Source organism: Pseudochaenichthys georgianus, chromosome 12, assembly GCF_902827115.2.
Source record: "Pseudochaenichthys georgianus chromosome 12, fPseGeo1.2, whole genome shotgun sequence".
NCBI classification, from domain to species: Eukaryota; Metazoa; Chordata; class Actinopteri; order Perciformes; family Channichthyidae; genus Pseudochaenichthys; species Pseudochaenichthys georgianus.
In genome coordinates this window covers 23,731,069-23,757,680 of record NC_047514.1, presented here as the reverse complement: position 1 = coordinate 23,757,680, position 26,612 = coordinate 23,731,069, and the positions used below count along the sequence as shown (strand labels likewise).

Below are 26,612 nucleotides of genomic sequence, written 5' to 3'. Positions count from 1 at the left end.
CAGAGCACATCTCTACAGTAGCCGGGCTAGCTTCACAGTTCACAGACTGAACCCAAAATACTTTTTCGGTCGACGGGCGCTCGCCGGCTACTCCTTCTGCTTTGCAGGAAGACGGTAGGAGTAACGCTGTTAGTACTCTCTACCGACACCACGGTAGCGAGGACGTTTTTTCTTTTCTCTTCCCCACGGAGGGGAAAAGGATTAAAAGAGGAGCATACTGCCACACCAGTCAGTATTCTCCGGGATTAAAAGACCCACACCGTCCTTTTTCCCCGGATTAAGGACAAGGTGGTAATACCTTTTTTTCCCATCCCACCTGTCGAGAGCGGGCCCTCTCCACGCCACGAGGCGACAAAGATGGACGCCCCTTTCCCACACACCAGAGGAGTCAGGGACTCGGTGGCTCGACTCTGCAGCTGCGGGTTTAAGATCTCGGGCACAGACACACACCAGGTCTGTTCGTCCTGCCTCGGGCTGGAACACGCCCGAGGCGCTATCGACAACCCCGGCTCATGCGGACATTGTGTCCGCTTCACCGTCAAGAGCCTCCGCCGTCGGAACAGGACACCCCCATGTCCATGGACCCGCCGGCCGGCAGTCAAGACATGGGGGCGTCTGCCACAGAGAGCGAACTCCTCTCCGTGTCGGTCTGGGGCTCATCGTCAGCGATGGCCTCAGAACATCAGGTCCCGCACCCTGACAGACCGGGACCCGGTGACGACAAGACACCAGCTTTACCAAGATGGGGCTCCCGGTTGGACCTCACCATGGTCTCACCCGCGGAGGATGTCCTCGAGTTGGACTACGAGGAGGACGAGGAGGGGGACACCCTGGTGTTCCTTCTGTCCGAGTCGGATGACCAAGAAGAGGACACCTTCATGTCATCGGCCCAGGCTGCAAAGCTTACATAATAACCAATACTCTCCGCACGCCGTGGCGCGCGGGGTTTAGTTTTATTATGAGACCCATGTTGAGCGGGTGCTTTACGAGGACATTTGTCTGCGTAATCTGACTCTGCTCGGCGGGCATTATATCTCCCAGGCGACAGCACACCAGCTTCGCCCAGTCTGAGCATGGACCTGCAGGCCGTGTGCAAACGCGCTGCGGTCAGACTCAACGTTCCGTGGCCTGAAATGGCCAAGGAGACCTCCAGGTCCCGCTACGAGGGGAAGCACCTTCCCCAAAACAGCGGGAAAAGGGAGGCAACTCCTCCCAGTGTTTCCGCAAATGTTGGATGAAGTGTCGGTCTCGCGAATACAGTGGGACTCCCTCAGAAGGTGATAAACACTATTCAGAGTGCGAGAGCTTCCTCCACCAGGTCTCTTTACGACTGTAAGTGGAGGGTGTTTGAGGAGTTGTGCCTTCAAGAAGGACACATCTCTTTTCAATGTCCTGTCGGGGTGATTTTATCATTCCTACAGGACTTGATCGATAAACACAGAGCTTTCTCCACGATCAAGGTGTACCTGGCTGCTATTGCTGCATGCCATGTGGGCTTTGAGGGTAAGACGGCTAGCCAACATCCTTTGGTTTGCCGTTTTATGAAGGGAGCTCGCAGGCTCCTCCCTGTCTCCAGGTCGCTGGTGCCCTTATGGGACCTGGCAGTGGTTTTAAATGGGCTCAAAATGACCCCATTTGAACCCCTGGAAGGAGCTGACATGAAACATCTGTCACTCAAGACAGTGCTGTTACTGGCCCTGGCATCCGCCAAGCGGGTCAGCGATATCCATGCACTGTCTGTACATCCCTCATGCACTCAGTTCGCCCCAGGGCAAACGAGAGTGTTGTTGAAACCCAACCCTGCCTTTACACCAAAGGTGGTTGGTTCGTGTACCCCAATTGACATTGAGGCATTTCCTCCGCCGCTGGTTTCCTCCGGGGAGCAGCAGCAGGATCTGTTGTGTCCAGTCCGGGCTTTACACACATATATGGACAGATCAAAAGAGCTTCGTCTTAATGACCAACTCTTCGTGTCCTGGGCTAATCCTCACAAGGGTAAGCCTGTTACTAAGCAACGGCTCTCCCACTGGATCGTGAAGGCAATTGCTTTGGCCTATACGAGTCAGAATCTGCAAGCACCTTCGGGTCTGCGGGCTCACTCGACTCGGGGCCTGGCTACATCCTGGGCTTTGTTCAAGGGTGTTTCCATCCAAGACATCTGTGCGGCGGCGAGCTGGTCCTCGTCGCTCACTTTTGTCCGCTTTTACAGGCTAGACGTCTCCGCTCCAAGCGTGGCCCGAGCAGTGCTGGGCACCTTGTTGAGTCGGGACTCCACCTGTTAAATTCTGGTTGATCGGTGATCTTCGAGATAAGCTCGTCTGGCAATACGGGAGCTACAATATCCCATAGTGAGACATTGAGTGTTATGAATGAGAACTATAGGTTACTTACGTAACCCCCATATCAGAGTAACATGAAGTGAGATGTCTCACCAGACGGCCCTCCTTGCTATGGTGAAGCGAGAAGAGGTGCTTATTTTGAATGACGCATGCGTTGTGGCGCAGGCTACTTATAGGGGGTGATTTCCCCTGACGTTGACGTCAAGATCACCAGCCAATCAGGATTGGCGTAATGAGATTGATGCTTCTGTTTGCTCCGCGATGAGGCGCATCCCATAGTGAGACATCTCACTTCATGTTACTCTGAGGACTGGGGTTACGTAAGTAACCTATAGTTTTCAGCCAATTACAATCACGTATTTGCAGTGATTACTCCACCCAGCACAGCTCTGCTCAGGATGCACAGCTGTGCCCAAACTTACATGTCCTGACTCCAAATCAGTGTAAACCAATCACTATATACTTTACTACATCCTATGGCATTTACTGTCTTTGTGTTGATGCAATGCCAAGTTATTTACAGCAAACACTGTGCTCCAAGCTAAATAGGTGATCTACTGTAGTGCACTTTAGGTCTAAAATGAACACCTGGCACTGTTTTGAAGTAGCTAGATAGGAAATAACCAGAGCTTCTGAGAAACCTACAGTGCTGTTTTTGTCTAGGTTCTAGAATGTGTGAAACATTTATGTGATCTATGAGTTATTATGCCCCAGAGGATGTTTCTCCATATGTTCTTGTGATTCAAGGTTTGTCAGCGGCACCTCATATTATATGTTGTATCCATACAGCCAAGAAAACTTGGAATGATACACTCATTACTGCAGATTTGTCTGTTGTATCTTCTTCTTCTTCTTCTTCTTCTTCTTCTTCTTCTTCTTCTTCTTCTTCTTCTTCTTCTTCTTCTTCTTCTTCTTCTTCTTCTTGTGTTCTGCTCTACAACACCTCGGAGCTATACCATACATTTTCTTCATCTCATATCCTTTCCCATTGTCTTCTATTTCTGAAAAAACCTGACAGGCATGGTACACACTATCTATTTTTTCTCTGAAATTGCCTTGTGTTGAAAGGTGCTATATAAATAAACTTGCCTTGCACCCTAAAGTAAACAATTATTTCTAACTCGAAATATTCAGCAAACACTATTGATGAAGCAGTACTGTCATTTATGTGGTAATATGGCATTGAGATATGTATAGTATGTGTGGTATTTTGCAATGAACTATATAGTTCACATTGGAATAGCCTGGCTTTTGAAATGTTTTGTCCTTCTGAGTGTTTCATCTTTGTGAGAGAGGCCCACAGCATTCAGAATACAAGGTCTCTACAGCCGAGTACAACTAGTCATACTTATTAGTCTGCTTGTGTCTGGATTATACATGATCCGTCATGAGATCATTTACCAATTTAATTTAACATCAATAGTCACGACTTGAGTGGTCACATGGTACCTTCTGACTGGTCATCTTACAAAGGGACCATACTAAATGGATCTAATCTCTTGTGGCATGTAAGACTTCCAGAATATAACTATTTTTAAAGCATTATAGCTTTCCATTCACTTGATAATAATAGCTTAAATAAAATAAATTGAACTGTGGCATTTGTTGGCGGCCATGCAGGTTGGGTTGGGCTGTTTGATTCTGCATCCTGCATAGCAACAGTATGGGAAACAGCCATCAGCTGATGGATTTTGGGACAAGTTCTAAGACCTTAAAGGTGGGGTATGTATGTTTGAGAAACCGGCTCGAGATACACTTTTTGTTATATTCCATGGAATGCTCTTAACATCCCGATAGCAATGAACATCTGAAGTGCTTTGACAATAAATCCATATAAAAATGTCATCTGTAGAAGCCGTGGCGCTGTAAAAAGCACGACCAATCATCTGAGCCGGCCCGGCTAAAGTAACTGGATGGCCAACCTGCCTGTCAGCCTTCCATCTGGGCACAAACTTATCTCGTGCCTTCAAATTTGGTCATGTGCGCGTTCGTGTGTTGTCATAATTTCCCATACAAAAGTTTTAAACTGTGGCATGTGACGGTGGCCATGTTGTTCGGCTGTTTGACCATACAGATCAACATTATGCAAAATAATTAATTTAACAATAGAAAACAGTTTATACATATGATGTTCTTTTTTTGTAACATGTTCTAAAGCAAAGCTTTAAATCAAAATGTGGGCTTGGAAATTAACTCACAAACCCTATTGTCGTCATACTGACTCAAACAAATCTCTGTTGGGCTACAGTGAATTGTGATTGCTGTATATGTAGACATGTGAACAGACGTATGAACAAACATCCTCCCAAAGGTCATGCCTGACTGACGCTACAGTTCTGCTGAGTGACATCTAAATCCAGAGTCCTGTTCCTGCTGTCACCATTCCTTAAGACAGCTGCATTATCCCGGAGGCTCCCTCTGGCTTACCTTTATACTGCAAATATAATAGAACCGAGAGATTTGATCTTTCACCACATCTGAATGAATGCATTTCAGAGTATAGAGGGAAGAAATTAAATTGCTGCTCCCTTATTGTGCTGTATCTGTATATCTCACTTTCTCTCTCCACATCAGGCCGTATGATCTTTATATCTGAGGCTGTGGCTCAGTGGATAGAGTGCTGGACTTTGAATCAGGGGATAGCAAGTTTGAGTCCCACTGCAGTCAGCATGTTGTTGTGTCCCTGGGAAAGACACTTCACCCAAATTGCTCCAGTGGGGATTGCCCACAGTACTGAATGTATGTAACAAATGCCATGTAATGCAATGTCTTCTGACTCACACCCTGCTCCTCTCTGAGTGTGTGTGCAGCAGCCTCTGCAACACTGCTACGGTATATGTCAAAGTATGCTAATGAGGGGGCGGCATATGGCTCATTCCTTATTTAAACTCAGACAGACAGTAAGCCACTCAACTCACCGAGCATCCCGATCTCTTAATGAGGATCTCTTAATGAGGATCTCAGGCGTTAGCACAATCAGCTCAGCACACCAGGAAGGATCAGTAACGGCTGCTTTATATCTCCAATTGGAGCTGCTGTGTAAATCACATTATGGGACAATATGTTACTTAACACTTGGTGTGAGAAGGAAGCTACGCCGAGAGCATGATCACAAGCTATTTCTGGATGGGTGCACGCACATTGGCCCAATGGCCCGCACACACACACACGCGCACGCGCACACGCACACGCACACGCACACGCACACGCACACACACACACACACACACACACACACACACACACACACACACACACACACACACACACACACACACACACACACACACACACACACACACACACACACACACACACACACTTACCCCCTGACAGTCTGCTATGTAGCACTATTCCATCACACTATGCTCAGCACTCTGTCACTCTGACAGTTTTATTTGATGATCGGGGGGGACATCCCTGCCTACCTCACGCAGTTAGTCACTGAGTTACAAGCAACCACACAAACAAATCACTGCCATGAGTTGAGTTGATTTTGATATCTGCTGCATGTGTTTTTAGTGAGTGTGCAATATGAAGTGGGCAGAGATCGATGAGAATACACATCATTGCTTTCCTTCCAAGTGTAATTGTTATTATACCTGCCAATATTTCCGTAGTATTTACATAGTAACATTTGCAAATAAATGTCGCAATAAGCTGTTGACAGGTCCAAAGTATGTAGACACTTTCACATCTTCACAACGTCGTCACACATTCATGGGAGGAAGATTAAACATGTCCGTCTTAAGTAGTCTAAAATTATCCGGGGACATTATGTCAACAAGATAGCGACACATTTACACGCTGAAAGAAGGTAGCAGATTTAATATAGGCCGTACATGTATTTATTACGCTTTTTTAATGCAGCCTTGCATCACTTCGTACGGCATTAAAGAAACGGACATTATTTCCATAGCAGTTTATACTATAGATTTGGCAAATAGATCTCTAAATAGCTAAATCAGACCCTTGATGCTTTAATACATCCATCACAACCTGTGAAAAAAACACGTTGTGATGCATTCATGTAGCTGACATTTCAAGTGGTACAAGGCCTCAGTTCTCTATTAAGGACGGCTACAGTATACTTCAGAACAAAGAGAAATAAATGGCTCGAACCAGTAAGTGTGTGTGTGGGGGGGGTGTGGGTGTGTGTGTGCTCTCACAGTAAAATACATCCAAACCGAACTTCCAAATATAACTTCAAACAGCTCAGTGTCAATGTTTGTTCACCTCGCTGTCTCTCATTCCCAAAAGACACAGCGCTTCCAGTATACACTCTCACTTAAACAACTGTTTACTTTCGTATCTGACAGATGTTTGATCAAGGGAAAAAAGCATTTAAAGAACTCTAAGTGTCCTTTTTTTCTTGTTACCTTTATAGAATCTAAATCCTCTCAAAATGTTTTTACAGAAAGACAAACCAAAACGTAAACAGGTCAGACGTGCACCGGTTGTAATGGACTTGTATCTGAATTAAAAGCCAGACGAACACTTGTTGGCACATGCAATATGGAAGCTGGATTTTAATGAGCATTCTGTCTTTATGAGGAGAAATGTGTTAGCGTCAGACTCAGCACAGTGATTAGATTCCCATGATATCGTGGTGTTAAGTGATCGTTTGTCAAGGTAACAGCTTACCTGTGTCATCATGGCAGCCTTAACTTAACCCATACACACATCACGACTCTTCGGATATCATGTCTGTGTTGTTGCTCTGCTTCATTGTCTCATCACTTTTTGTCTAGCTTTTTCTTTATTCATTTTCCTTTAAGCAATCTACCTATGACACCCTCACTTAGATGTGACTAATTACAGTTATGTTTGCTAAATGAAAAATAAACAGTTTTCAAACTGGTTTGCATGAAACCTTTGCGGAAGATCTCTTGTGATAACACTTTGATGAGACCTTTGCAGATAGATGCACGAGATGCTTAACCCTTTAGAGTCCAGGGCTAATTTGGCCGTTTTCGCATTCTTTTGATTTGTCTTACTAAACCCCATTAAGAAATGTTTGGCATGTCAATGTTTGGTATCTTTTGTTTAAGGACAACCTCACCTACATAACCTGATAGTTATTTCTGTCATTTTGAGATACTATATGAACATTTTGGACCCAAAATCACAAAAAAAATGTAAAAACAGATTTTGAAAATGATATTATTTTTCATATAGGTAACACAAACATACACAACGAAACCATTTGAAAGCTGGAAATATATACATGGGATGTCACTATGATAATGTGAAAGTTTGATTGAGGTAGCATGAACCTAGATACAAATGTTATGAACAAATAACAGGTGTATCCAAAGGCTTTTTTCCCTCATTTCTCAAGTTCTGTCCACTGCTCTGATTGGTTAGCTGGCCGCTCTGTTGTGATTGGTCAACCGCAATCACGTATAACGTGTTGGAACGCTAGCCAATACAAGTGCGAAGTAAACAAAGGAGTCCAATGGAGGCGTTTCAGGCAGGGGGGAGGGGGGAGTGCGTGGGAGAGAAACTCCCTCTGGAGGGAACACAGGGATTGTAGCCTTTGCAGACCATTTACATGCACAACAACCTAGAATACACTAGGAGAGGGAACATCACAAAAGCATATAAGGCCTCTATAAAGCAGATTTGTAAAAGCAGACATTCTTTCATGCCTTTGTTTCCCCATTTTTATTTTTATTATACCCCTGCTATAAATGTAGGGGATGTCTCTATTTTAGGCTTATCCCCTGCGAAATGAACCATTGTAGACCATGGTCTACACTCTCACTTAAACAACTGTTTACTTTCGTACCATGGTCTACCATGGTAGAACATGGTTCATTTAACCATGGTTGACCATGGTAGACCATGGTTGGGATATGGCCCACCAGTACCATGGACATAAACCATGGTCCACCAGACTGGAAATAATATAAATTAATACAAGCTTTTCAATAGTTTCAAGCATTTCATTTTAAAATATTTGTATAGATCATGTTAATTGCACTTAATTTCATCTACAGTACACTGTCACTCTATAGTTGCACACACACTCATTAAATGCTCATTAAACAGTTGGTGAAAATGTAAAGACTATTTTATATACATTCATCAGGTGACGGTGCCTGCATGAGCCTCATTAGAATGATTGTCGACCATGGTTTCTGTAGACCATGGTTTCTTGAGACCATGGTTCAAATATTCAAATGGCTGACCATGGTTTCTGGAGATGACATTGTGACCATGGTAGGCTGACCATGGTTTCTTCCCCATGGTACTGTGACCATCATGGTATTTTGTGGCAATGGAATACCATGGTGACCATGGTCAACCATGGTTACGTTTCGCAGGGGATACTCATACAGCTTATGAGGGTTGTGTGTGTGTGTAGCATTATAGGTGTGTGTGTTCTCCTCTGACTCACCGTCCAGCCTCCTCCATCTGTGGTCATGTCGCAGTAGACCTGGAAGCCTGCAGGGTGGTGCACAGGGAACACAGAGTAGATGCCGTCCTCTCGCTGGCCGCTGGCGTACAGATCACCGCAGTCACGGGGACGCGAGCCTGGGGAGAGGTGAGAGGACGAGACATGAAATAAATTAGCTCCAATATGGCTTGCACAGGGAACGATTGCTAGGAGCGGGAAAGTGGAATCAGTAATATGGAGAGGATGAGGAAAACATGATATAACACGTTCAGCACTCTGACCTCTGTCTGCAGCAGGGGGAAAGAGGCATATGAGTTAATTAGATACTAAAAGAGCAGCTCTGGTTCTATGTAGTGATACAGGCTAATTCAATATGATAATGAATTGTCTTTCCATGGAATTGTGAGGAAATAGTATATCAACAAATGATACACCATTAAATCGACCAAATTGAAATAACAAGCATACAGTACGAGATAGTTAGACTAGGAAAGCAGTTTCTCCTTGATCCTACATTTGGAAAAGTTCATTTGCGTGGCTTATAGAAGTCATTTGTATATGTACATCATTATTTATGATTTATGGAATTTGATTGTGTATTCTCTATATACAGTATATATATATAACTTGTTTGTTTCGACGTATTAATCCTTTTTCAAAGCTTGGAAGTATATTCAATTAAATGTAATAATAACTCACATTTCTCATGGGATTTTATTTTTGACAAGGGATTTGTTTGACAACACATTTCACATTGGCAGTGATTTCATGCAATAGACCATTTTATTGTCTCTATACTGTAATTTCCCTTGAAACTGTGATGTTCATTTTCTACTAAGTTCAGAGTTAAATGGTAAATCAACCAGAACTTCAAACTTTGAATTCACATGCTAAGCGAAACATAATATATTGTGATAAATATCATTATGGAGATATGAGAAGACCTATATCATTAAAGAAGCTTTTGGCTAATTGCCCAGTCCTAATATGAAGTCATCCTATGAAATTAGAACCTCAAAGTCTAGTATTAGTCAATCTCTTCCTGATAGATTGTCTGAAGAAGATCAATGAGGAGGAAGAGTACGGCTGTGTGGAAAACATAGACTCAAGAAAAATAGATGGTGAGATGAATGGGGGGGGGTGATAGATGACACCGTGGGACAACGGAGGCTAAGTGCGACAAAGATCAAAAAGTAAAAAAAGACGGAATGCAAGTAGGTCGAAATGAAGACATAAAGGGTGGAGGGTGGACGTGATCCTGCAGATTTATAGCACCGAGGCAGATTTCAGATAATACACGTTGTAGGAAGAAGGAGGAAACAAAACACATAATGGAGGACGGAGAGGAGGAGAAGTGGTAAAGTTATGACATGTATTGTTAGAAAAATATCTCTCGTCACCGGCTTGAGCTTCAATATCACGATCCATGTATTCATTATCCTTGCAAGAATGGAAGTAGTCATCACATACAGAGCATTTGGTACAACTAGTTCCTGAACAGTGTCCTCCACATGCTGATATACAAGAGAGGGAGTATCACAGTCACAAGATGGAGGAATACCGGTTCAAAGCAGTATACTATGCTTAGTTCAGATTAGCTAAGACCCACTAACATCAGAAATGATCATGCTTGTCATCTGTCTATCTCCATAGAGGCTGCATCATCATGTTAATCACATAGCTATCACATGCCTAAAACAGTCCTGATGCTCTTTTAGGTAATCATACATCCTGCTATGTACAAAGCTACAGATGGGATACCTTTGTTATCATGTTACTCTGATATTGAAAGAGTACATCGAGTATTTTCCCAACATGTATATTTGAGGAATACAACACAGACAGAATCAAGGAGAGAGAGTATATAACACACAGAAAGACAGACAGAAGATTCAGGAAACATTGCAGAGAAGAAGGGGGAGGGAGCCTTTAAGCTACAGAAAAGCAGAACAGCACCCTTTACTGTGACTGACAAACATGTTTTACACCATGGAGATCTATTCCCCAGGAACTCTGTGATGAAGGCAGTGGGTGTTTCTCAATGTCGAGGACGCTTGCTTGGTAGCACATGTCTTCCGAGTCACTTGCTTCAGAAGCGAGGCAAGAATCCTTCCTAGCCTCAGAAAACGAAGAATTGTGGAACAGGCTAACAGGTGTGCAGGTGTGCGTCATATGAGAGGCTCCGCCTTAAATGGAGCGTGATTTCCGCCAAAGATTTGGAAATTGGTCCGTGCGCAAAGCATTGTGGGGATTTTAAGACCGCGGCCTCGACATTTCGCGCTATGAAGTACGCCGGCCTAGGTAGAATTCAAAGTTTGCCGGACATTGGAACAGTCCTTCGGCGGCACTCGATGGCGTAGTAGGCTTGAAATAGTGGCTCTGGAGCAGCCTTCCTCGACATTGAGAAACACCCACTGTCACAGTGCGCTTCAACCTTAGAATTGTTGAAATGTTAAACAGCTAGAGTATTTGAAAAGGCCACACAAGATGTTCTCACAGGCTCTACACGATATAAAATGTTTGGTCTCCGTGTTAGCCTCCACTTCTGCGCTCCGACTTTCATCCCCATCACATATAAATGCTAACATTTCCTAGTTCTCCTTTTCATTACAGGAAGATTAAGCTGTCTGGCTTCATGTTACTAAAAGAGACTACCATTATTAGTGAGGCATTTGGATCTTTGAAACTAGGGCTTTCAAAATGTTCACTTTAATGATCCCTTACAGCAAAACAAATTCTTCCTTACCTGTGTAAGGTAATGGAATGGGTCTGTACCCATTCCATGATTATACTGACACTCCACCTCTACTTCAGCTTCCAAGCTTTTATTTTACACAGAATAAGATTGTTGGTCTTCTTATGTGACCTAATTGATTTACAATCCATACCTACTGTATCTATTCCAGTGCCAACACACTGACATGGTGTTTCAGTATTGTAACTTCTATCAATTGAGTTGTCAGTACGTCAGTCACTGATAGTTTCTGTAATGTCAGAGCCTGCTCTCCCCTCCCTCTCAGGTGTTAGTTACCAGGGTTTACTTCAATAATTCATCCCTCCTGTGTATCTCTTGCCAAGTGTCTCTCCTGTTGGTGAATATGCACACTGTGAACTAGGGTAGAGTACACTAAGGATTATGTTCATTATTGATCAATCTTATTATTATTTCTTTGATTTATAGTTTGTTCTTTAAAGTGTAGAAAATGTGAAAAAAGTCTATTCCAGTGTCTCAAAGGGAAAGGTGAGCTCCAAAACTCAAATAATGTGTTCTAATTCAAACAGAGGAAAGCAGAACATATCTATATTTGAAGTCTTAATAGCAGCTTATTCTGCCATTTTAACAACAATTGCTATACTAATCAACCAAATAATCATTCTTTTGGTAAACTTAGTAAAATGTATCATGACAGCTCTATTGTGGACGTCATGGTCCCTCTTATTCCATATTTTTCTTACCGTAAAATAAATCCTACTAAAACATCAAAACCAACAAGATCTTCGTCTGTAAAACGACCAGTGGCGGTTCTAGACCAATTTGACTGGGGGGGCCACTGGGGGGCCAGTTATTTTCTGAGGGGGGCACAATAAATGCAGGACGAAAAAGAGAACTAGACAGTATGAAGTAATTGGGCATAAGAAAACAATGCAATACAGTATTTCTTTCAGTACACTTATTTATTTCAGATAGATCTTATAGTTATTACTGTTAGCTTCAGCTTAAGTTATAGTACAATTTTTGCACTAACACCATATCATATTTATAAAAAAAATAAAGGCAATGAACAGTTACATCTCTACTTTACATAAGGGTGTCTGCATCCCAGACTGTTGTTTCCTTCCAAAAATCTCACATTACAGCAACAAAATCCTGCGGTTTTTGGCAAACCGATCAACAAGTTTACGCAATAAGAGTACCAGAAAATATACATTTTTAAATCCACAGAAAAGGATTTAATGTAAAAGTCTACAAATCTTAAATGTTGACTTTAAATGAAATAAAATACATGAATATAGATAGAAAACATAGATTTCAGATGTATTAGTTCCCATAAGCACAGACACGTAGGCTATTTAATAAACATGAAGACTGAATACAGAATGCACACCTGTTCTGCACGCGCACTAATCAGTTTCGTCTATTCCGTCACATTTCTAATAAACATAAAACAGTGATATCTGGAAAACACACATATTTACATATACAAATAAAGGCAATGAACAGTTACATCATTACTTTACATAAGGGTGTCTGCATCCCAGGCTGTAGTTTCCTTCCCAAAATGTCACATTACAGCAACAAAATCCTGCGGTCTTTGTGATGTTTGGCAAACCGATCAACAAATAAGTCAAGATTCAAAGCCTTTGACCTCCTTGACTCAATACTAAGCAGACCCAGATTGCTCAGTCTCTCATCAGTTATGGTGGATCTGAGAAAAGTTTTGACCAGCTTCAATGTAGAAAAACTACGCTCACAGGAAGCAGAACTGACTGGGATTGCCACTGCTATTTTGCAGAGTCTGAAGAGCTCAAAACACACTTCTTTATAAGGCTCAATAAACTGAACAAGCTCCACTGTACTATCAGGTCTCTGCATCCCTGTCTTTATTTTCCTATCTAAAATTCTGCTGAACTGATGTAGCTCATGTCCCAAGTCCTCAATATTTGCATCATACAAACAGAAAACGAAAACAGAGTTGTCTCCTTCAGAAATGCATCACTTTTGGGGTTAAGAACTTGGATGCTATTCATCACAGTTTGTGTTTGAAAACCATCTATTAAGCTCATTGAGCATCTGATCAATGACAGGACGAAACCCGTGTTTATCTTGTTCTGTCTCTCACTGTCCAACAGTAGTCAGTACGAAGCTTTCAGCAAGTTTAGAGCTCAGTCGTTTTTGACGTTTTGCTGCTGGCTGTATTGCAGTATCACATTGCTCATAAATGTTCAACACTTCATCCCACAAGTTATCAAAAAATTACTCCTGCCTGAAGTCATTCAATGTCTGAACTAAAGATCCAACTAAATCCACAGCCTTTGAAAGGTCAAGGGATGAAGACTGTAACATGTCAGAGAGAAATGTTGTTTCTGCAAACACTTTACGGAGTGTTACAAGATGCACAATGAATTCTAGATCCAACTGTGCCAGCAGACCACGTGCCTCAAAAGATCTCTCACCATTGTGTTCTTGGGCTATGTCTTGCAGTACTCGCTTGAGGGCCGGTAATCTATCCATAATGTTAATGTTTCCATTATGCTACAATGATGGGGAGTTGTCTTTTCTCTTACTGTGCCACAGAACAACACAAACACTTGTCTTTTTATTGTTATTATTTTTAAAGTAAAGTAACTTGTTACTAGTTACTTTTATAAATTAGTAATTAATAAAGTAACTAGTTACTTTTTTGAGAGCAGTAACTATAACTATTACTAGTTACTTTTTAAAAGCAACTTGCCCAACACTGGTAATAAATCATAATTTTTTCATTTTTTCCACTTTTCATTTTTAGGGGGGCCACAGGGGGGCCAGAGGCCAGTGTTAGGGGGGCACTGCCCCCCCTAGAACCACCCCTGCAAACGACACCTTGAACTTTCTGGTTCCTACTGAAATGTATTAAAGAAAACTAAAGATTAAAAACGTCATCTTGCTGCTGAACACAACAGGCGTGTAGCACATTTGAATCAGAAATGAGGAAGAAGTTCATTTGTTTGGGATTTTTTTCAGCTGTTGATTTGGTGCACTATTAAGCATCTATGGCAGCAGGATGTGGGATCAAAGGGGCATTAGTGTTGATGCAAATAAGGAACATGTGGTATGTCCAAGCCCCCAGGAAGTGCGACGGACTCTGAGGAAAATATTCGTTGTGGCCAAACGGTGGTACTACACTTCCGTATCAGTCGCTGGGCCCAGAAATACTTTTTCCCATTGACTTACATGGCGAAAGAGTGGTCTGTAAATCGTTGGATAATTGTTTTAAACTAAATAAACTACCCAGTATGAACACTTGTATAGCCCTTATTAAAAACATTCGGTCCTCAAGTTGTAAAATGTGCTAATAACGTTATTCTGAGAGTTATTTTCCTCTGCATTATGAAGGCGGATCCAACCCACGGGACGGCGCCGCCCGGCTCGTTCATGTGACGTGTTCAGTACTACATGAGTTTTACCTTTACCCATGGATGCACAATAAGAACGGATTAAATGAATACTTTCGTGACGTTTCGCTCTCTCCAAAGTTGGGCCATTTTGTCTTCATACGCCAATGAGCAACTCTCATAGGAATGAACGAGGCCCCGCCTCCCACGCTGTATCCAGTTCTTACATCCATGGGTGTGTATCATTGATTCGTTTTTAATAGCTTTTGGACATCAATAAAGGTCTATGGCTGTAACAAGTTCATAGTTTATCAGGCTTTGGCAACACAGACAATAATTTAGAAATAGGATAATGTGTTGAACATAGACAATATAACATCTTTAAAGTCTATTGAGTTTCTAATGATGTGTGTAGAGTTTGGGTGGGTGTGTGTGCATTTGCTAGTGAGGACCTTTGAAGAAAGTACCGGTTCTGAATCTCATCAGTTTGGTGACAAAGTTCTAAGTCACATAAACCCTTCAAAATAAGTCAGTGTGACAAGGCAGGCCCTGCACAGTGGGAAGTGAACTCATTGTAATGCACTCTATCCTCCGTCTCCCCTCACACTGCTCATCTGTGGAACACATTGAAGTCGTTTCCAAACATACACATGTCCTGCATCCAACTTTTCTGATTATATTTGATCTTACTCTATATTTTTTTACAACGCAATAAGCATACAGTAGAACAATTGATGTGGCAGCAAGAAAATCAAAATAAAGAAGTCTACCAGATGCAGTGGTGTAATAAAGAACTCAAGTATTGTACTTAAGTCGATGTTGTGGTAATTGTAACTTAAAGGGATAGTGGAAATTGAACCACAAATAGTTTCGTTTTAACTTATATACAAGCATAATTACGTACCAAAACAATCACACCTGATTAAAAATATATAATAATTGCCTTACGCATGTTAGAAGCACTTTAACGAAATGATCGATTCAGCCAAACTGGAAGTGAGGAAAACTCAGGAAGACGAAACGATAACAGCGTCTATGCAGAATGAACGTGGAAGGGCAAATATACCAGACAAAGAAGAAGGATTGTACGAGGTATCCAGTGATGATAGCGAGTCAGAAACATCCTCTCGGCTTTCCTGCGAAAATGTAGTTTTAGGAACTGAATCTGAATCCGGTTCAGTAAGCGACGATGGTGAGAATATTGAGCCAGACGATGGACCATTACGTCCTTATTTGTTCGAGCCCGAGGAGATGGAGTTAGTTCACGGCATGGGCAATGGCGAGGATGACCAGGACCAGGCGCCAGATGATGCACCCCTACGCACAAATAATCTTGACTGGTAGGTCCCCAAGCATAGCTCACGCTAGGCGCTATATTATATATTGCAAAAGTTGGCATGCATGCACTGTAGGCCTATGGCTATGCCCGAGGATGACTGCATGTAGGGTACATTTCATAACATACCAGGGTCAGGTTCACATAAATTATCTTGTCACATTTATTATTGTATATGTAACAGCCTTATGGGCATTAATTACATGAATACATTTAAATGAATTGTATACTAGCATGATATACAGCTAGAGCCAATCGGTCTTTTGACGTAGTATGGTCCTAATCCTAGGCTAGCCAGGCTGCCTGTCAAGTGTAGGCTGTACTCACAGTACTGTTAGTCTATCATGTCTATATGATGACTGTAGTGTACACATTCGACACTGTGTACCGGATTATCGGATGACGAGGCCTCCGGTCGCCTAATCGACAGGCAATAAATGGCGTTGTACACAAGTACACAATGGTACAGGCTAATGATGCATTAAATCAGCCAGAAAACATAATAAAAATACTCGTGCCTCGTCCAATGTTTGTGCCCGTCTTCCTTTGTTTTCGTCATCACCCGAAGATTCCCGAAGTATTTCGTTTCATTGAGAGGGCGTGGTCGGGAGCAGTAAAATTGAAAATAAAATGAAACTAGGCGCATGAAATAAAAAAAAATGGTTTATTATGCTTATTTTTAATAAAAATACATAAGTTAAACCCAAAATTCGCGGATTTCCACTATCACTTTAAGTATTTTTATTTTCATACTACTTCATACTTCTCCTCAACTACATTTTGGAAGCTAATAATCTACTTTTTACTCCACTACATTCATTTTACAGAATGAGTTACTCGTTACTTCACAGGTTCAGATTATTAGCAAAAACAAATAAATTAAGACATAAACTATGCTATAAAGTTATAGTTAACATATACAGCACTATTTCATAACGTTATTAAAAGTAGCTCCACTTGTACCAGATGTGATGAACACATTTGTGATGAAAAAGTAACAATCCAGTAATTTAATGTATAATGTTCTGAAATGGGACATTACATACTGTCCCATCATTTTTTGTACTTTTAGATTGTGAATTCAGTACTTTTACTTGTAACCGTGTATTTGTACTTCTTCCACCACCGGCCAGATGCCCAGTCATTACTTTTAGATTCACTTCTGACAAAATACATTTGATTTGACATGTGAATCCTTTCAGAAAGCCACTGTGCAGCAAAGGCAGGCAGTCCATGAAGTGAAAGAGGACTTCTTCAGTGCTTTAATGCGACTACAAACTCTGCTAGTCAGAGCTGAGAAGGGCTTCGCTGCCATCATGTTGGGCTTCATTCAACTTTGAAAATCAAATATGCTCTTATGGGAATCCAATGCAAAGAGCACAGGGATGAAGAATTCAAATATCCACAGGCACAGTAGCACAGACAGGCAGGCAAATATGTCCCTGCTTGGGTTTAACACTACACCACATATAGACACAGCAGACATTCAATATTAAGCTGTTTAGTATGTATGTGCATCTCAGTTAGACCATTATTATGTTCATATATTAGATGGTCGACACCTGGTACACTGACCCTATGTCAGAATTCACAAATTGATACATATGCGCTGGAGAAATATCGTATCGTGTGTTTCTAGTGTAGCATACCATTCAGGTATCTTTATGAACAGATGGCCAAAAGCAAGCTTACCCACAAAAGAATGGCATAATAATAATTAAAAAAAAAGAATATATCATAATGAAAAAAATGGGGGCATTTTGAGGAAGGTACAGTTTGTGTTGTATATCAATTTAGAGCAGCACTGATGTTTTTATTGTTTCTCTGCCTGTTTTCTCGTTCACTGTGGATGTCTTTGATGAAATGTCAAGGCTGCGCTGCACAGAAACACTAAGTTGCCGCCGGCTACTTTGTTAATCCTGACTGTAGCTCTGAAGAGAAAAAGAAAACCTGCCTAGAACTATATTTCAAAAAGGACTGGGTGGACAAAGAATATAACATAACATAATGAATTCTCTATGTGTGTACCATACCTTTTTATTTTCTACATGTTTTATTTCATTATACTATATCTTATAGCAGGGGTGTCAAACTCAAGGCCCGGGGGCCAAATCCGGCCCGCGACCTCATTTGATGTGGCCCGCAAGAGCTTGCAAAGATTATTATATTCAATACAATTGGTGTAATTGTTGAATATTTGCTTTAGATTATTTGTCCTAGACTTCTGCTTTCAGACGTAGTTATTTGTGAAGTTATTAGGAGAACTGATAATAATCCAATGCAGAGGCAATAATGTAATATAATACATTATTTAATATATATTATATATTTACATATGTATATTTATATTGAGAAGCCAAGAGTGTGCAAAGCTGTCATCAAGACAAAAGGGGGCTAATTTGAACAATCTAAAATATTCTGGATTTTGTAACAATTTTTTGTTTACTAGAGAATTCCATATGTGTTATTTTATAGTTTTGATGTATTTAGTAATGATCTACAATGTAGACAATTATTAAAATAAATAAAAACCTTCGAATGAGAAGGTGTGTCCAAACCTTTGACTGGTACTGTATATTTATAGTTACAACCGGCCCTTTGAGTGTAACCATAATGCTAATGTGGCCCGCGATGAAATTGAGTTTGACACCCCTGTCTTATAGAGACTGTGAGTACTTTCAAGCACTGCTGCAGAGTGAACCTTGAGCAGAGAATATGTGGAGCGATGACCCAACCCTGTCTCCTAAAAATTACGTTCCCACAGAACTAAACTGCATTCTCAATTACGTTTAGCAAGAAACGTATTTTCTCCTACGTTACGTTTGTTATGAACGTATCTCAAATACGTTTATTTTCTACATATCTTCTAGAAGCATATTTTCTCCCACGTTACGTTTCTTATGAACGTATCTTAAATACGTTTATTTTCTACATATCTTTGCTATTTATTGTCTTGCTTATAATAATGATAATAGTCATTTATAAATATCATTTTAGAGCACACATTTGAAATCAGTAGGCGAGGCTGTAATTTCGCCAGCTGTTACCCTCATGAGCGAGGCAGAAAATAATAGTTTTAACATGCCGAAAAGCTGCTGTGTTTTTTATTGCACCTCAAACATTAAAACAAATCCAGAGTTACGTGTTTCTGTACTTCCACTAAGAAGAAAGGACAGTAACAGAAGATCTCTGTGGCTTCAGGCTTGATCGCCATTCAAATGACAGCGTTGGTTTCCCCAAAAGTGGGCGGGGCTGTAAAGTGACGTAGATTTTACTCTCATCTATTATTCAAAACCATTCTATTTATTCTAACGTAAGTTACATGCCAGTGTTTTATGTTTTTATTTTAAATCGTATAATGTCGGACTTTTTTTTCCGTCTGTGAGGAAAAGAAATGGGGCTTAGAGCCTCAAAATACTGAAATCTGTATTTTTGAAAATCTTTTTTTCTTTATTTACTCAACAATAACACACAATTATCCTTGTTTTTATTTATTCGTTTAATTCTATAATCTTGGGCTTTTCAGCCGTAAATAAAGTCACCAGAAACAGACGTAGGCCTATAAGGGACATTTTGAGGATACACACAAACCCACTGAACAGATTACCCAAGATCCTCAACTTGATGCTCGTTGATTGGATGTTTAGCCGCAATGCATGTTGGGATATGATGTTAATGCGATATGATATCCGGAAAAAATAAAATAATAATAATAATAATACTTTATTCCGAGTGTTCTTGCTTTTCTCTTTGGAAGTCATCACATAAGTTATGTGATGACTTCATGACAGATGACAGATTCATGCAGGTCAGTTTTTCCGCAGTATGGTAGAGAATCTGAGACACAGAATGACTTCCACAACCTCCTCTCATGTCAGCACAAGAGAAATCCCATTACATGGCCGGGAGGCCCGGGACAATCAGCTAATCCAGGACATGAAAGTTATCCATCCTGGAAGTTGGCCTGAAGAGGAGTTAGACGTACAGTATGGGGACGTAGAGGTGCTACGTTTGTGCGAAGTGCTGAAAGTGGACAGAAGAGAGACTGTTCAGGGCTTTCGCGAATACAAGGAAACCAGGGCATCCCGTACACCTGCTGCCATGGAGCCTCTACTGAAAGCAGTCCGAACCATCGCTGTCTCCACTAGTGAGTGTGAGCGGGCATTCAGCTGCATGAACGATATCCTTACTGCAAAAAGGAATGCTCTCTCTGTCAGCCGACTGTCCAGCCTGGTTTTCATTAAATGTAATGGACCATCACTAGGACAGTTCAATCCGGAACAGTATGTGAGGTCCTGGCTGGCAAAGGGAAGGAGAAGTGCTGATGAAAGAGCCTGTCCAGCTCCAGCCCCTGATACTGATGTCCCCAAGGCCTTCTGGAGCCTTTTCTAACAATGTGAAGTATATTGCAAAGCAGCTCACCCAGTGAGAAGACTTTTGGCATAATGTGCCGATTTGTACAGATCCTGGAGATAGAAGGACTTCAGACCAACCAGGGAGTTATCTGATCAGCTTGGTGTTCAATGTAACTCTTTACCATGGCTCAGACTTTGTTACTTGCAGTTACAGTTTCTCATTTTAGATTGTGCAAATTTTGCATTTGTTTTTACATGTTCTTTGTTCATGCTCTTTATCATTTTTCTGAGTTGGAAAGTTAGATTGCATCATAGTTTACTTTATACATATTTGTATTCTTCAGTGGTGAAGTATATTGCAAAGCAGCTCAGCCATGTGAGAAGACTTTTGGCACTTTTTCGTTTTTCGTTTTCTGAGTTGGAAAGTTAGATTGCATTCAAAATGTACAGAAATACTTAATTTTGTTAAAGCTTTTTATAAAAAATGCTTCTGACCAGAGCTTTGTTTCCTTGTCATTAATGTTGAACACCACCAGAGGGGCTCTCACCTGAAAGGTCTCTGCTTCATGTGTCTTCAGCAGAAGATCTAGACTTTGATTGCTATATCTTCAGTTAATATTGACCTTACTGAGCTTTAGCCATATCCGCTGCCTATCATAAAAAATGTTAAGTACAGTGAACCTTTCTAAAATATACAGTAGTAAAGAGACAAACCCACCAGCATTATAGTAGCCAAATTCTTGTTTGTGGGCTGTATATATAAAATTGACTTGAAAAAGTTGCTGATTTTAGAGTACTGGCACCTTTTTCATTCCAATTCAAGCACTGCACATAACGGCATTGTAATACACAGTTCGGCTGCATTAAATATTACACATCTGCTGTAGTTCTTTATTTATAGAGCCCCGATGAGAAGACTTCTGGACAAACAGAAGAACTGCCGCCAAAACTGAATATGTGATCTGGATCATAAATATATCAACAATTAAACAACACCTTGCATTTCTTTTCACAAAATACGTCTCCTTGCAGTATCAACACTAATTCGGCTGTCTTTTATATATTTGATCCAATTGGTAGATAGGTTACATTTACACCATAACGGTGCACAACTGATAGAAAATGACTGATTTTCTTTGAATATCAGAATGTAAATACTGAGTTGAGAGAATAGTCAGGGGATTTGGGTGATGGGAGACACATCTATGGAATCACAATTTCAATAGCTTACCATTAAATGACGGATATACCTTTCTGTCTGTGATGTTTTACAAATCAGATATTAATGTGTAGAAGTAAAGCATGATAAATAGTATAGCAATATCCTGTAAAATGATGTAAAAACATGAATAAAACTACACATCTTCAGATGTTATACATACATAAGTGTCCTAAATTTGATGAAAAAAATATTAAGAGTACATACTTTCATAGGGGGAAAGTAGAAGGTCTGTGATAGAAATATAGAATATAAAAAATCAAGAAGATACTATAAGTGATCTCTACAATAAAACAGTTTAGTGCACGATGTACAAAGATATTAATAGGAGGATGTCCAAAACAGACAAACTAATTAACCTCTATTTAAACATTAAATAATACTTTAGGTTAAGGTCTTCTTTCAAATAAGAAAAAAGCTTTGGGGGTATCTATCTACAGATAAATATTAAGCCTGAGAAAGTACTTAACGTCTAATGTATTGCTTTCCTGCAATGTTAACTATGTTGAAGCACTTATTTTAACTGATATTATACACATTAATTATACTCTTATGTATGTAGATAGAATAAGAAATGTGCATAATATGACAGTTTAATGGTGGAGGTACACACATATTGATAGATGTCTTGTAATTAACTATTAGTAGAGAATAACGAGTAATTAATATACTTTATAGAGATCTGCAGATAAATGTTTAGTCTTCTCAAGCACCAACTATCAAATATCTCTCCTGATTGTTGGCACTTGACAATCACCTTCCCTGAATTTTACTCAGGTGTAACTAAAGTCTGCTTTAAAGGTTGTTTATATTTCACATCATTAATCAGAATCTGCAGAGTTACTAAAGTAAATGTAGTGGAGTAAAAATACCAGGTTAACCTCTGAATTGTAGTGGAGTAGAATATATATTAATGCTGGCCATTATGGATACAAGCGATTTTCACCCATGTAGTAATTACATGTTTTAAATGTGTACACACCAATTTGTTTCCTATCGCCTAAACCTCCAGGGCTGTACACAGTTTAATACTGTCAACTTCTAATTTTTGGAAAAACGAAAACGTCTTTTAAAACTACAATTCCCAGTAGAGACGTGCCATAGAGAACATGTTGCGAAACATAATAGCAAGCATGTGTAGTTCTCGGGGGGGGCGTTCGAGTCCAGTTTTGAATAGTCTGCCGTGGTTTCGTTCTATTTCAAAGAGCTTGACGCTCGGCGTAACCTTGGCTGGGGATTATGGGTAGTGTAGTGTCTTCGGCCATCCTAAACTGAAATGTTTTTCGGATAATATATCGCATTAACAACACCACATCTGGCGTCACAGAGATCTTCTGTTACTGTCCTTTCTTCTTAGAGGAAGTACAGAAACACGTAACTGGATTTGTTTTAATGTTTTAGGTGCAATAAACGACAGAGCAGCTTTTTGGCTATTATTTTCTGCCTCGCTCATGAGGGTAACAGCTGGCGAAATTACAGCCTCGCCTACTGATTTCAAATGTGTGCTCTAAAATGATATTTATAAATGACTATTATCAATATTATAAACAAGACAATACATGGCAAAGATATGTAGAAAATAAACGTATTTAAGATACGTTCATAAGAAACGTAACGTGGGAGAAAATATGTTTCTAGAAGATATGTAGAAAATAAACGTATTTAAGATACGTTCATAACGAACGTAACGTGGGAGAAAATAAGTTTCTTATAAAACGTAATTGAGAATGCAGTTTAGTTCAGGGTTTAGTTCCTGTTTAGAGACAGTGTTGGATGACCATGGTGCTGAACCTTGGTTGGTCATGAGTCTGAATACTGCACAGCTTTACTCCTTAGATTTACATGTGTCTTTAATAGCTACGTTTTATGTTATGAAGTTCTCTTAGAACATTGACATGAAGCATACAGGAATTTAAAGTGGAGGCAATTATAAACGTAATAACAGGAATATGCCCTGAAACCTGTCAAAGCAAAGGAGGTATACTTTGGCATACTTTGGAGCAAATGTATTTTCTTTCATTTAAACAGGGTTCCTGCAGGTTTCACCATCTGAAATGTAAGACTTTTTAAGACCACTTTGAATAGAATTTAAGACCTATTTCACGGCAAGAAAGTATGAAGGAAAATTGCTATGAAAGAAGAAATACGTCCCATAATTACTTACAAAGTAAATGTATTCATGTTCAACATAAGAACGATAACTGAACATAACAGCATAACAGTACACAGAACTGTGTGTGTGTGTGTGTGTGTGTGTGTGTGTGTGTGTGTGTGTGTGTGTGTGTGTGTGTGTGTGTGTGTGTGTGAGTGTGTGTGTGGTCTAGTATTACTATGCTTGTGGGGACCTAAATCTGTTTACATAGTCACTTGTGGGGACTGGCTTCCCTTATGGGGACAAATGGGAGGTCCCCATAAGGGGAATCATTAATTTTAGGGTGAAGACTTGGTTAGGTTTAGGATTAGGGTTAGGGTAAGGGTTAGGTTAAGGGTAAGGGTTAGGGTTAGGCATGTGTTGGTTATGGTTAAGGTTAGGATAAGTCTCCAGGAAATTCATGTCAATCAATGTAATGTCCCCTGAAGTGATGTATACATGGTGTGTGTGTGTGTGTGTGTGTGTGTGTGTGTGTGTGTGTGTGTGTGTGTGTGTGTGTGTGTGTGTGTGTGTGTGTGTGTGTGTGTGTGTGTGTGTGTGTGTGTGGTATAGTATTACTATATTTGTGGGGACCTAAACATGTTTACATAGTCACGTGTGGGGACTGGCTTCCCTTATGGGGACAAATTGGAGGTCCCCATAAGGGGAATCATTCATTTTAGGGTGAAGACTTGGTTAGGGTTAGGGTAAGGGTAAGGGTAAGGGTAAGGTTAAGGGTTAGGGTTAGGCATGTGTTGGTTATGGTTAAGGTTAGGATAAGTCTCCAGGAAATGCATGTAAGTCAATGTAATGTCCCCTGAAGTGATGTATACATGGTGTGTGTGTGTGTGTGTGTGTGTGTGTGTGTGTGTGTGTGTGTGTGTGTGTGTGTGTGTGTGTGTGTGTGTGTGTGTGTGTGTGAGAGTGACAAGAGCTATAGTCAGAGCTCTGCTGTCTTCATGCTGTTGTATGATTGGTGGTAGCTACGGTATTTAGCGTCCACAGCACCTCTGCTTTTAGGGTTGACGTAGACCCAAACGTCACCCGGAGGCCCCCCGATGTTGTTAGAACGCTAATTGTGTTTGCAAAAGGTGCAGCGGGCTTCAAACACGTTCCCCTCCACTGGTTTCAACCAAGCACTCAATTCAAGTTTTCCAATCAAATACGGTTGAACTTACACTTCCCCATTATTTATTTGTAAGTAGATCTGAAGATACCTCATTTCTGACTGCCGCTAGCTGAAGCTTGGTTGCTAGGTTACTAACTGGGTGTTCTCCGATAAGGGGCCGGGGGAAACAAAGTTAGTGATTACTGGTTCCATGTTGATTTATTTCAATATACATTGTAGGGGGGAACTGAAAGGCTATGGCCGTACTACTTACTTTGCAGCCCGGACATTTCCCCCAAAACACATGTAGACGCAATCGCTACACAGAAGTACCTTTCAAATTCGATCATTTTTAAGACCTTCTAATCTAAATCATATTTAAGACCTTTTTAAGGCCTTACATTCTGATTATCAAATGTAAGACTTTTTAAGACCCTGCGGGAACCCTGTTTACAGTAGCCCCTTGTTCCATATAGAAAGCAATATCTACACATAAGGCCACAATGGGGAGACTAATAACCTTTTTTGTTCAAATATCAAGCTGTTATTTCCTGGACAGTACAATGTCAGGTTAGGTATTTCTGCGGTAAATACAGGAACATTGCTCTAAAATGAAATGCTTCTTTTTGTATGTTGGAAAAAAAAGGATATTCCCTCTTGTAAATGTCTTTAACAGTGACTCTGTCAGCAGATAAAATACATAATGTATTCAGTAAATATCATTCCGAAAATACACTGTTGCTTTTCTTATCTAACCATTTATGTTCTTTTAAAGTTGGATTGTAGTGTAAATCTCACTGGAAAAATAAATACATTTATTGGTTTTAGGTGCTTACCCGTTATCCTGCCTTTTTTTTTTTCTCTCTCTCTTTATTTTTATTTTGTCCATGTCCCTTTAGGGGCTCCGTACAAAGGAACAACCCATGCAAGAAACATATTAATAATGAGCTGCAATCTCTGACAGACAGCTGACAGAGTGTGACAGGTGTTTGCAGGGGGGGGGGGGTCGGACACAATGACAACAGGAGCAGCAAACAAGAGAAACTCCAGCAGAAACAACACTGTGATGTAATCATCACAACAACATGAAGTGCATGCTGACTTAACCGTGTTGTACAGGAATGGATATTAAAAATACATAGAGCTCATGCATAATCATCCCTTATTATGAAGCCTTTACCAGACATTTCCCATAATAGCATAACACAAACACGTGTATAATCTAATGCAATGCAAAACAATAGCTTGCAATACATATTGCCGTGTTATATTCATTCTACATCAGAGTTTTAGAACAGTAATGTTACTTCACATTGTGTTGCATCATATTCTTCATGTTCTTGTAATTGTGTTCTCCTCATTCTGTCACAATGCACATGTTTGTAGTTTTGTCTGTGTTGGTGTTTTTCTTGTCTTTGGGTTTCCTGTCTTATTGTGTTAAGTGTTCACCCCCGTTTCCTGCCTGTCTGCTTTCTGTCTGTTTCCCTCCCTGATTACCCGATTGTGTTCACCTGTTGTCCTTGTGTTTCTCCTCCCCTGCCCGGCTGTTTCTCGTTGTCATGATTACCCCTTCTTGTATTTAGTCTTGTCTCTGTCTGTGTTCAGTGTTTGTTGGTGACGGAGTTCAC

General features: G+C 40.6%; 1 protein-coding gene across 3 annotated transcripts in view; it reads right to left on the bottom strand.

The window, feature by feature from the left end:
* The window catches only part of fibcd1b (fibrinogen C domain containing 1b), a 194,916-nt gene that overhangs the window by 83,825 nt on the left and 84,479 nt on the right, over nucleotides 1-26,612 (bottom strand). For all 3 annotated transcript variants that reach the window (XM_034096124.1, XM_034096127.1, XM_034096125.1), the window contains one exon: nucleotides 8,743-8,879. In XM_034096124.1, the coding sequence (XP_033952015.1) occupies nucleotides 8,743-8,879 (137 nt within the window). The remainder of the gene's footprint in view (nucleotides 1-8,742; nucleotides 8,880-26,612) is intronic.